Here is a 12,995-nt window from a genome sequence, read left to right as displayed (position 1 = left end):
AACCAGGGCCAGGGACAAACTGCAACCGAGGTACGTGCCCTTAGTGGGAACCGAACCCGGGCCTCTCTCATCCACAGGCCGACGCTCTAACCGCTGAGCCAAACCGACCAGGGCAGAAGTAGGAAGTGTTTTAAATGGAAGGACATTTGTGGTGAATGAGCATTATCCTATTTTAGTCACTCTCTTAACGTGTTTTAAGGGAAATACAGTGAACCTCCAAACTAGATACAGGCACTTCAATTATAAACATGCATTCTAAAGTGACTTTTTAAAATATATTTGCTGTCTTTTTATCCACAGCAGTCTCCCTTAGTTAACACAGGAAACTGAAAGTTGGTTATAATTTATTATCTCTGCACTTGTATTTTATTCAACAGACATTCAGCATTTATATTTATAAATGGAATTACTCTGAGTTTTCATGGCTTCTGAGTTTTCTGTTTTTGTTTTCTTTCTTAGGAGCAGAAGGTCTCAGGAAATATGTTCAGCATTTAATACACTGTAAGTCAAAGATATTAAATGATTCTATAAAGTTTTCAGTTATCCAGTTTCATTATCTCGGAACTTCAGTATATGACTTAATCCGATTGACTTCCTCTTTGTTCAAACGCGGGGGAAAAACAAAAAAAACAAAAACAGGTGCACTATTTTCCAGTGTTAGGCCAGTTTGTCCTCAAATTAAGTAGAATCTCAACATCTTGTTGAGCCAGTTTGTAAATTCCAACTTCATTTAATGCTGCTGTAGCAGGATATTGCCCAGAGGTTGACTGCAGGACATCTTTCAGAAGTAGGGCAGAACCAATGTTCAAATTCAAAATAATACAGGCTTCTTTTACACTGTTGTAAAAAAGCAGGAGGGAAATGAGATCTCCATTATCTTTGTCATCTACATTATTCTATAACCATTTCATTTTAAGAAACTAAAGAGCTTCCCAGCACTACTGGCCCATGTACCCTCAATAAAAACTATGTATGGATTTATTATTTGGTTACTTTAACACATTAGGACTGTGTATGTGTACAAAGTTTATATTTCATCAGATAAGAGCATTACTGTTTTCAGTATATATCTGTTACTTCCCAAAATACAATACTTGACATTAACATTCTATTAAATGTAGCTTAGACTTTAGGTAGATTAGGATATGGGAAAAGAGAAAATTAAGGGACAAAATGAAAGCAGTAGAAAGGTAGAATTCTAAAAAAAAAAGAAATAGAAAGCTTACTGAAATGAGCAAAAATAATCTTTCATTTTATAAATTTCAAATGCATATTTTATAATCTCAAATACACTAATCAATTAAAATTTTACATCAATAATTTCTAAAACTACTTCTATAAATTCTTATATACATTTATAGTTATACTTACAACCAAAATTAATATAAAATGTTTAAGAACAAAAATTTTTCTTCAGTCCTGGCCTGTAAGTAGATACTAAATGTATTTTTAACTTACTATATTTATTGACTATGGCAGAACTGCATTTGCTTTCATTTTTCTATTTATTTCCCCAGTAATAAGCAAATTGGAGCATTAAACCAAATGCTGGAAAACAAAGCCCAACATATAATTTATATCCAGTTTTGATGAACTTTTTTGGGTCATGGGTCAAATTTATACAGGGTGGGGCAAAAGTAGGTTTACAGTTGTGAGTACAAGAAACACAGCTTATTTTTGTATTATTTATTCATTAATTATTGTATTATTTTCCATACAAACAATAAACCTACTTTTGCCCCACCCTGTATTATTTTGATACACAATGAATATTTAACATTTTTAATTGATGCTACCTACATTTAACATCATTGGAACCCTAAAGTTGTTAAAAAAAGAATTAAGGAATTAACCTCCTCTAACGATTTGATACATCAAAATCAATTGTTAAATACTGAGCTTACTGTTTAAAGTAATTTTCTGGTCTCTTGCAATAGTGGGAGAACAAAGGAAAAAGATTCCGAGTCATATCAAACTGCAACTGAGCTGCTCCTCCTTCATTGAAGTGATTAGCAAGAATGATCTGAAACAAAGAATAATTCATATCACAGTTGCCTGTATCGTCATGGCCCCAATAAATAGTCTACTCTTTACTTACTTCTTGGTAGATGTATATATCCAGCTTCTCTACAAGCATTTGCCAGAAAATTTTAAATAAAGAGAAGCAAAGCTGCTGTTCCAACTGAAGTAAACGATCTCGTAATGTAAGCAGGAAGGGGCAAGCCGAACTGGACAGGGACATTACTGCCTGCTCAGACTGAGATGGCAAGGACAACCACCTGGAAAAAACAAAAATAGCATTGCCTGTAGCACATTCATTACCATAAAATTTTTATCACTTTGTATTTTTGAAGTTTGTTTTTATTGATTTTTTTAGAGATAGAGAAAGAGAAACGGAGGGAGAGAGAGAGAAACATCAATCGGTTGCCTCCTGCACACCCCTCCACCAGGGATCGGGCATGTACCCTAACCAGGAATTAAACCAGTGACCTCCTGGTGCATGGGACAATGCTTAGTCCACTGAGCCACACTGGACAGGATGTACTTTTAAATGTTTAATAAAATTTAAATTGGGGGAAATGCACTGTCCTAAGGCATTTGGGATAAGACATTCAGCTCAACATTAAAAACTCAGAAAAGAAATATACCTAACTTCTGGTCAAGATGGCGGCATAGGTAAACGTGGTATCGTGTCCTCCCACAACCACATCAAAGTTACAACTAAACTATAGAACAACCATAATTCAAAGCCACCTGAAACCAAGCTGAATGGAGGTCTACAACTACAAAATTAAAGAAGAAACCGCATCGAGACTGGTAGGAGGGCGAGGTGCCCCACACCCACGTATGGCGGATAAAAATCAGGAGGACGCCCTGGCCAGTTTGGCTCAGCGGTCAGAGCATTGGCCTGCAGTCCAGAGAGACCGGGTTCGGTTTCCGCTAAGGGCATGTACCTCGGTTGTAGTTTGTCCCCGTCTGGTTGGGTTGTGTGGGTGGCAACCACTCGATGTGTCCCTTTCACGTCAATGTTTCTCTCCCCCGCCACACACACTCTATCTGAACAAAATATCGAAAAATGTCCTCGGATGAGGATAAAAAAAAAAAAATTAGGAGAACACCTCAGCTGGGAAGGTCCTCCCTGAGGAGTGAAGGGTCCCTGTCAGACACCAGGTGCCCGTCTCAGGGTTCCAGTGCCAGGGAGAGAAGTCCCCATAACTTCTGGCTGGAAAAACCCAGCAGGAACTGAGGCTGCGGGAGCCCCAGGCGGCTCCTCTTAAAAGTCCCGCACATAAACTTACTCGAACTCGCTCCCTCTGAGCTCAGAGGGGAAGCAGCTTGAGGGGTGCTAGAGACATACAGGGAAGAACTGAGCTGTTTGGTATTGGAATGAGGGCTGGAGAGAGGGCTTTCTCCTGGACAGACATGCTGTCAGAGGCCTTTGTTCATTTGGTGAGCCCTTCCCTGGGGCAGCAGACAGCTGCCATATCGGGGACTCCAGCAACCTGGCTCATACTGTTTGCCCCGCCCTGGTGATTCCCTGAGTCCCTGCCCCACCCAACTTTCAGGCCCACCCAAACTGTTGCCAGTTGCTTTACCATAGGATTGGCCTGTCTTGTATCCTGCTTCAGGTTTTCCTAAATTCTTTCAAACAAGCAGCATCTAGTCTCAGCTAGCCCCATACCTCTCGTTAAGTAATACATAGAAACAAACACAGGGAGGCAGCCAAAATGAGGAGACAAAGAAACAGGTCCCAAATGAAAGAACAGAACAAAACCCCAAGAAAAGAACTAAGCGAAATGGAGATAAGCAACCTAACAGATGCTGAGTTCAAAATACTGCTTATAAGAATGCTCAGTGAACTTAGTGAGGGCCTCAAGAGCATAAAAAAGGACCAGTCAGAAATGATGGATGCACAGTTAGAAACGAAGGAGGCTTTAACTGAAATAAAGAATAATTTACAAAGTTTCAGTAGTAGAGTACGTAAATCCAAAAAGCAAACCATTGATTTGGGATATAAGGAAGCAAAAAACACCCAATCAGAACAGCAAAAAGAAAAAGGAATCCAAAAAAATGAGGATAGTGTAAGGAGCCTCTGGGACAACTTTTTTTTTTTTTTTTTTTTTTTTAATCCTCACCCGAGGATATTTTTCCATTTTTTGTACAGATAGAGTGGGAGGGAGAGAGAGGAAAGGAGAGAGAGAGAGAAACATCGACGTGAAGGGACACATCGAGTGGCTGCCACCCGCACGACCAACCAGGGCCGGGGACAAACTGCAACCGAGGTACGTGCCCTTAGCGGGAACCGAACCAGGGTCTCTCCGGACCGCAGGCCGACGCTCCAACCACTAAGCCAAACTGACCAGGGCTGGGACAACTTCAAGCATGCCAACATTCGCATCTTGGGGGTGCCAGAAGGAGAAGAGAGAGAACAAGAAATTGAAAACCTGTTTGAAACAATAATGGCAGAAAACTTCCCTAACTTGGTGAAGGAAACAGATATACAAGTCCAGGAAGCACAGAGAGTCCCAAACAAGATGAACCCCAAGAGGCCCACACCAAGACACATCATCATCAAAATGCAAAAGGTTCAAGACACAGAGAGAATCTTAAAAGCAGCAAGAGAAAAGCAGTTAGTTACCTACAAGGGACTTCCCATAGACTGTCAGCTGATTTCTCAAAAGAAACTTTGCAGGCCAGAAGGGAGTGGCAAGAAATGTTCAGAGTGATGAAAAGCAACAACCTACAACCAAGATTACTCTATCCTGCAAAGCTGTCATTTAGAATCGATGGCCATATAAAGAGTTTCCCAGACAAGGAAAAGCTAAAGGAGTTCATCACCACCAAACCGTTATTATATGAAATGTTGAAGGGTCTTTTTGAAGGAAAAGATAAAATATATGAACAAACAAAATGGCAATGAATACATATCTATCGACAACTGAATCTACAAACAAAATGAAGAAGCAGAACAGAAACATTCTCATAGATACAGAGAACATTTTGTTGGTTGCCAGATGGAAGGGGGGTTGGGAGAATGAATGAAAAAGGTGAAGGGATTAAGGAGTACAAATTGGTTGCTAGACTGACAAACCTCAAAGGGAAGGGGGTTAGGGGATGGGAAGAAATAAACCAAAGAACTTATATGCAAAAATAAATAAATATACCTATATTTATACCTTAGCTCTCATTACTCTTTTATTTAATGAAGATGACAGATTAAAATTTAAAATCCCCTAATATGACTTACTGAAATAATTGTAAGACAGTTAAAATGTAAAACATTAGCATTTAAGATAGCTAATTTTATGCTTTTTTTTTTTAATCCTCACCCAAGGACATTCTTCCATCTTTTGTTCAGATAGAGTGGGAGAGAAACATTGACGTGAAAGGGACACATTGAGTGGCTGCCTCCTGCACGACCCCAACCAGGGCTGGGGACGAAATGCAACCCAGGTACGTGCCCTTGACCAGAATTGAACCCACGGCTCATTGGTCCATGGGCCGATGTTCTAACTGCTGAACCAAAACTGCCAAGGCTATGCTCTGATTTTCAGCAAAACTGACTGTGACTATGCTAGGACAAAAAGGCATTGCCTGTTGTCAAGGAGCTCAATCTGGTGGAGGTAACAGGTGTCTACAGGGATTTATGACAGGAGAATAAACTGGACAAGACAAGTATGCACAGAAGACTGCAGGAGCACTTTACTTTGTGACAAGCTAGGCCATTCAACCCACATCATACATCAGCTCTCTGTATTTACAGAGACATCTGAAGGTTAAATTATGGTCAGTTTATTCTGACTAAGAATGAATATATTTTAGACAGAAATGATTAAGTTTGATGTGCAAAAGGCCTAACTCTGTACTATTTAGATACCTTGGAAATCTGACTAAATAATATCATCTTTTAACTTTTACCAAACTGCAGTTAAGAGTTGACTTATAAGAAAATACAGAGGACTTACCTTTCTTTTCTATACAATTTTGCAGCATCTTTAACTTCTCTAAAAACATGGTCTACTTGACGGGTCAACATGTCATGCTTTAAACGCTCTAACAGGTTAATCATGTCATCAAAGACAGAGCTCTCCATGGAGGCTAGTTGTCCCAGCTGCAATTTACTGAGAGTGTTATTCTCTGCAAAAACCTCCAATGCTGCCTGTTGAAGTTGTAGAAAGAACTGAAAGCAAAAATGTTAGCACAATTATTAAGCTACTTTAACAGCTTGAAATATAATTCAGTCATTTTAAGTATACAGGTTCAGTGGCGTTTATTATAGAGTTGCACATCACTTACCACAGTCAATTTTAGAACATTTTCATTACTCTAAAAAGAAACCTCACACTCTTAGACATCATCCTCCATCCCCTCCACACTCTTTCTATCTCTGTGGATTTGCCTATTCTGGACATTTCATATAAATAGAATCACATGATTTGTGTTCTTTGTAGCTAGTTCCTTTCACTTAATGTTTTCATGGTTCATCCATGTTGTATCATGTATTAGTACTTTATTTCTTTTTATTACTAAATGATATTCCATTATATGGATATACCACATTTTGATGGACATTTGGATTGTTTCCACTTTTTGTCTAACATGAATAACACTGCTATTAACATTTGTTTATGGGTTTTTTTGTGTATATATATTTTCACTTCTCTTAGGTATATACCTAAGAGTGGAATTGCTGGATCAAATATTAATTCTGTTTAGCCGTTTGATGAACTGCCAAACTATTTTCCACAGCAACTGCAGCATCTTATTTTCCCATCAACTGTGTGTGAGGATTCAAATTTCTCCACATCTGAGCCAATAACTGTTATTGTGTCTGTTTTATTATAGCCATCCTAGTTTGTATGAAGTGGTATACCACTGTGGTTTTGTTTTTGTTTGTTTTTTTTTAATCCTCACCCGAGGACATTTTTCCATTTTTCACTCAGACAAAGCAGGAAGGAGAGAGAGGAAGAGAGAGAAACATCGATGTGAAAGGGACACATCGAGTGGCCGCCACCCACACGACCCAACCAGGGCCGGGGACAAACTGCAGCCAAGGTACATGCCCTTAGCGGGAACCGAACCCGGGTCTCTGTGGACCGCAGGCTGACGCTCTAACCGCTGAGCCAAACCGGCCAGGGCACCACTGTGGTTTTGATTTGCATTTCCCTGATGGCTACCATACTTCCTTAAGTACTCCTCAGTTTTTCTAGACAGATTTCAAGTTTTAGTAAACCTAGCAGATATGAGAGTTAAGAAAATTAAAATGTCATTTTTACAGTGGTATTTTAGGTAGAGTTAGTACTATTTTTTCTGCCCTATAGGAAAATAGTGCTGTGGATATTAGCAAAAATTAAAAACAACCTAATGTCTATTAATAGGGGCTTAGGGATGGCCACACTTAGTAACTGTTCGGTGATGGATATGTGAGAGGCCACCTTGGTATTTCTGATGAAACTATCAGGAAACAGGCACTGACCTTTCGAGACTGCTGATAGACTATGTGAGCCTGGAGCCCCCTATAGCCACACTCGCCAGAGCTGTCTAAGAATGATGTCAGAAAACAACTTCAGAGCAGCCATGCCTAATCCTCTGAGTTACACAAATTCCTCACTTCCTCAATCCACCCACTTCCCACTTAGGCCTATGCATCGAGTTTCTGTCACCTATCCCTGAAGAAATCCTAGTTCTGAATGGCTGAACATGTCAGGCTTGGTACAACCTAGCAATGGACAGACAGCTATTAGTAGAGAATCTAAATGAATGGAAACTCTTGTCCACTTTTCCTTTTTTGTATGTAATACAGGAGCTTTAATGGTTTTTATTTAAAGCATTCAGAGGCTGAAGAACTATGAAGGTGATGTTAAACAGAATTTGAACCATAATTAATACACTAGGACACAGAATTCATCACGTGAAGAGTCAACTCTAAAATTTGGTTATTTCTCTGTTGACAGAAGGACAGTTAATTCAGCATCGAAAAGACATTTTCAGTGTTAGGTAATTTTCTAAGGATAGGGATGATGGCCAATTCATCTTTGTTAAAGGCTATGGCACTGAATAAAGTAGTTCGTGATGTTCCACAAATACTTAATGGAAGCTAAAAATCTGTCCCTGAATGAGTTTCTTGTTAAATCATCTGGCACAGGAATCAAGAATGACTATTTGTTTCCTACTATTGAAAAAGCATAGCAGAAAATGGAGCAGTGTGGGGGCTGAGTGAATAAAGTACTTACTAAAATTAGGAACATGACACATAAAAGTACACAATGAATTAATGTATTCTGATTAGATGACTTTATAAAGATAAATGCATTGATCATTAAACTCTGCACTGTATTCATTTTGAAATAATTATTTGAAGGAGGGGATACAGAGGGGAGAATTAGGGAACATCTGTAACACTGTCAACAATAATATATATTCATATATTTATATATGAAAAATACTATTTGAAATTAAAATTGAAATATTTTGTCTTTATTGTCCTTGTTCAGCAAAATGATATTATGCACATGGACTTCAGCTAATATTTTTGAAGGAAAAAAGGTTTTAAATAATTGTTATAGCCAGAGTCCAGACTAAAATAAATTATGATTATGTTGATCAGACTTTTATTTATATCTGTTATTGGTATATTTATTTTTGTTTCCTATTTATTTTGGCTTATTACCCTGTATTTAAGATAAAGACTTTTTTATTTCACAATAAAGGAATACATTTTTTCTCTCTGTTTTAGCAATACATCTTAACTTTTCTTCTGTATACAAGTTATATAATACATTAGCCGTATACTATAATTTTGTCATAAATTCACAATTTAAGATATTATCTTGTTTTCTAGACTTCCTCCTTAACCCAAGTATTGTTTTAAAATATCTGTGTTTGATTATATGTCATTTCTGCTTTGATTTTGTTTTAATCTTTTAATCTTAATCTTATTGCATTAAGATTTGACAATGTACAGAAATTTTAAATTAATTTACTTTGTCCATCTTTGTGATTCATGTAGGCACACTCAAAAACTACATTTTCCTTAGTATACCGTGAATTTACCAATCCTCAGTTAATCTAATTATTTTACTATAATTTTTCAATGCCCACCTTGCCTATTACATTTTTAAAGTGGTACTTTAAATCTTTAGTTAAAATTCCTGTTTTTTCATCTTACGGGAAAACCGCAGATATTATTTTAGTTCTCTTTATGTCTTGGCTAAAACTTGAAATCTGTTCCCCTATTGGCACCTCCTGCCAAGAGTAAACAGTTTGATTGATTTATTTATTTTCCCCCTTTATTTTTCTCTTATTTGTCTCTTTGATCCATTGGTTGTTTAGTAGCATGTTATTTAATCTCCATGTATTTGTGTGTTTTCCAGTTTTCTTCTTGTAGTTGATATCTAGTTTCATACTACTGTGGTTGGAAAAGATGCTTGATATGATTTCAATCTTCTTGAATTTATCGAGACTTGTTTTGTGGCCTAATACATGATCTATCCTGGAAAATATTCCACGTGCACTTGAAAAATTGTGTATTCTGAAGTTTTTGGGTAAAATGTTCTACACGTGTCTATTAAGTCAGTCTGGGCTAATGTGACATTTAAGGCCATTATTTCCTTATTAATTTTCTGTCTGGATGACTTATCCATTGGTGTGAATGAGATATTAAATCCCCTACAATTATTGTATTACTCTGGATTTCTCCCTCTATGTCCATTAACAATTGCTTTATATAGTTAGGTGTTCCTATGTTGGCTGTGTAGATATTGACAATTGTTATGTCCTCTTCTTGGATTGATTCCTTTAAAATTATGTTATCTCCTTATCTTTTTAAACATTTTTTTGCTTTCTTTTTATTTCTATTTACATGGAATATCTTTTTCCATTCCTTCACTTTCAGTCTGTATGTGTCCTTCAGTTGGGAGTGAGTCTCTTGTAAGATGGGTCATGTTTTTAAATTAATCTTATAGATGAGTCATGTTTTATTTCTTTTTTTGTTAATCCTCACCCCAAGATATTTTCCATTGAGGGAGAGAGAGAAACATTTTCACCAGGTCTGGAGATCAAACCTGAAATTCAGTTATGTGCCCTTGACTGGAATGAAACCCATGACCCTTCAGTCCCCAGGCAGATGATCTAACTACTGAGCCAAACAGGCCAGGGTCGATCAATCTTGTTTTCAGATCTACTCAGCCATCCTATGTCTTTTTATTAAAGCATTTAATCCATTTACATTTATAGTTATTATTGATAAGTATTGCCATTTTGTTCATCATTTTTTGGTTGTTTTATAGTTCTCTGTTCCTTTCTTCTTCTCTTAATCCCTTGTAGTTTGCTGGGGGTTTTTTAGTGTTTTGTTTGGGTTCCTATTTCTTTCTTTCTTTTTTTTTTGAAAGTTATAATAGACATTTATTTAAAGTAATATATTTGAAACCCAGATGGTTCTAAATTATACATTTCAGGTTTAACCAACATAATTAAAATACTGAGGACAGATGCATCCACAGATTTCGATTACATGATTACTTCTTTGCCCATTCTTCTCTTTCCCAAATAACCTCTTTCAGATACGGTTCAAGGTAGAATTTATCTTCATATTTTGTCCACTGCTCTTTAGGCAAGATCTGCTGCCTCATGGACAGGTCCAGGGCTCTCTTAATACAAAACACTCTGTCATTAAACAGGTTCTCAGGAAGCCTTCTTATGGCTTCTTGTACATCATTCATTATCCATGTATTGTATCGTCTCTCATTAACCCCAGTTTATTAAACCCTGCAGCACTGTAATACCATTTTTGAATACCCTCCAGCCACTGGCTTGATGCTGCAACAGCTGGCCGGCCCGCCATTTTGACCCAATGCTCCCTTTTTCTTTGTTCTTTGTATATTTGTAGATTTTTAGTTTGTGGTTACCATGAGGTTTATATGTATATCTACAGCAGTCTATTTTAAACTGATAGGTGTTTACATTTGAATATATTCTATAAGGCAAATTTACTCCCCACTTCCATGCTTTATGTTAATGATGTCATGTTTTAGATCTTTTTGAGTTGTGTATCTCCTAACTATGCATTATAGTTTACATTTTGCCCTGGCCAGTTTGGCTCAGTGGTTACAGCATTGGCCTGCGGTCCAGAGAGACCTGGGTTCAGTTCCTGTTAAGGGCATGTACCTCGGTTGCAGTTTGTCCCCAGCCCTGGTTGATTGTGCGGGGGGGCGGCACTCGATGTGTCCCTTTCAAATCAATGTTTCTTTCTCTCTCTCTCTTCCCCTCCCACTCTGTCTGAACAAAAAAATGGAAAAATGTCCTCGGGTGAGGATAAAAAAAATAATAATATAGTTTATGTTTGATACTTTTATTTTACCTTTGTAGTAGTTTTTTACGCGTCTGAAATGATGTATTTATTAAATATTTGGCTTTACCTGTGAGACATTTCTTCTTTTCTCATATTTTTGTATTTCTGATTATGGCCTTTCCTTTTCTGCTTAAAGAAGAACCTTTAATATTTCTTGTAGCCCTGGCACATACCTTGGTTGCAGTTTGTCCCTGGCCCTGGTTGGGGTCATGTGGGTGGCAACCACTCGATGTGTCTCTCTCATGTCGATGTCTCTCTCTCTTCTTCCCTTTCTCCCTCCCGTTCTATCTGAAGATGAATGCAAAAATGTCCTTGGGTAAGGATTGAAAAAAAAAAGAAAAAGAAACTTTGCAGGCCAGAAAGGAGTGGCAAGAGATATTCAAGGTGATGAAAAGCAACAACCTACAACCAAGACTACTCTATCCTGCAAAGCTATCATTTAGAATCGATGGTCATATCAAGAGTTTCCCAGACAAGAAAAAACTAAAGGAGTTCATCACCACCAAACCAGTATTATATGTAATGTCGAAGGGTCTTCTTGAAGGAGAAGAACAACAAAAATATGAACAATAAAATGATAATAAATACATATCTATCAACAATTGAATCTACAAACAAAAAGAGCAAGCAGAACAGAAACAGACTCATAGATACAGAGAACTTTGCTTGCCAGATGGGTGGGGGCTCGGGGGATGGGTGAAAAAGATGAAGGAATTAAGAAGTACAAATTGGTTGTTAGACTGATGAATCTCAAAGAAAAGGGAGGAGGGAAGAAGGGTTGAGATAAACCAAAGAACTTCTATGCATATATGCATAACCAATGAACACTGACAATAGTGTGGAAAAGGCAGGAGGGGGGTGCGACTGGGAAGGAGGGGGTCAATGGGGGGAATATCTGTAACACATTCAATAATAAAGATGAGTTTTTAAAAAAAAATGAAACAACGGGTATAAGAAGCTGGGTGACAGTCATATGCAGATTCATTTTATTTACTCTTGTATATGTTTGAAAATAAACGAAACCTTAAATAATTTTAATGTATGAAATAAAAGTTCAAAATAGTTTTTTTTTTTTTTTTTTTTTGGTTAATCCTCACCCGAGGATATGTTTCCATTGATTTTTAGATACAGTGGGAGAGAGGGTGGGAGGGCGAGAGAGAGAGAGAAACATCATTGTGAGAGAGACACATCAATTGGTTGCCTTCCACATGATCTTGACTGGGACCGGGATCGAACCTGCAACCCAAGGTGTGTGCCCTTGACTGGAATCAAAGCCGCAACCCTTCAGTCCACAGGTACACACTCTAACCGCTAAGCCAAACTGGCCAGGGCAAAAATAGTTTCTATTTCTGTGATTCTTCAAAATTTGTCACATTTTGAGGCATTCAAGAGGTATCAAGTGTTATTATTTTATTTTCCTTAAAGTGCTGGATTTTATTGATTTTGACACTGTTATTCAATCTTATCTTTTTCTTTTTCTTTTTTTTTTATCCTCACCCAAGGACATTTTTCCATTTTTTGTTCAGATAGAGTGGGAGGGAAAGAGAGGAAGAGAGAGAGAGAGAAACATCGACGTGAAAGGGACACATTGAGTGCTACCTCCCGCAGGACCCAACCAGGGCCAGGGACAAACTGCAACCGAGGT

The 12,995-nt window shown here is 37.7% G+C and overlaps 1 protein-coding gene and 1 pseudogene across 3 annotated transcripts in view; both read right to left on the bottom strand.

Moving 5' to 3' along the window:
* Positions 1-257: 257 nt before the first annotated feature.
* The window catches only part of RINT1 (RAD50 interactor 1), a 33,809-nt gene continuing 21,071 nt past the window's right edge, over positions 258-12,995 (bottom strand). For all 3 annotated transcript variants that reach the window (XM_036246780.1, XM_036246782.1, XM_036246781.1), the window contains 4 exons: positions 5,967-6,181; positions 2,099-2,279; positions 1,905-2,023; positions 258-837 (listed from right to left, as the gene is read on the bottom strand). In XM_036246780.1, the coding sequence (XP_036102673.1) occupies positions 645-837; positions 1,905-2,023; positions 2,099-2,279; positions 5,967-6,181 (708 nt within the window). In that variant the 3' untranslated portion in view covers positions 258-644. The remainder of the gene's footprint in view (positions 838-1,904; positions 2,024-2,098; positions 2,280-5,966; positions 6,182-12,995) is intronic.
* Positions 10,457-11,098, bottom strand: LOC118619931 (annotated as a pseudogene).

The sequence above is a fragment of the Molossus molossus genome, unplaced genomic scaffold, assembly GCF_014108415.1.
Source record: "Molossus molossus isolate mMolMol1 unplaced genomic scaffold, mMolMol1.p scaffold_m16_p_7, whole genome shotgun sequence".
Taxonomy (NCBI): Eukaryota; Metazoa; Chordata; class Mammalia; order Chiroptera; family Molossidae; genus Molossus; species Molossus molossus.
The sequence above is the reverse complement of the archived record's forward strand: the minus strand, read 5'-3'. Positions and strand labels throughout refer to the sequence as shown.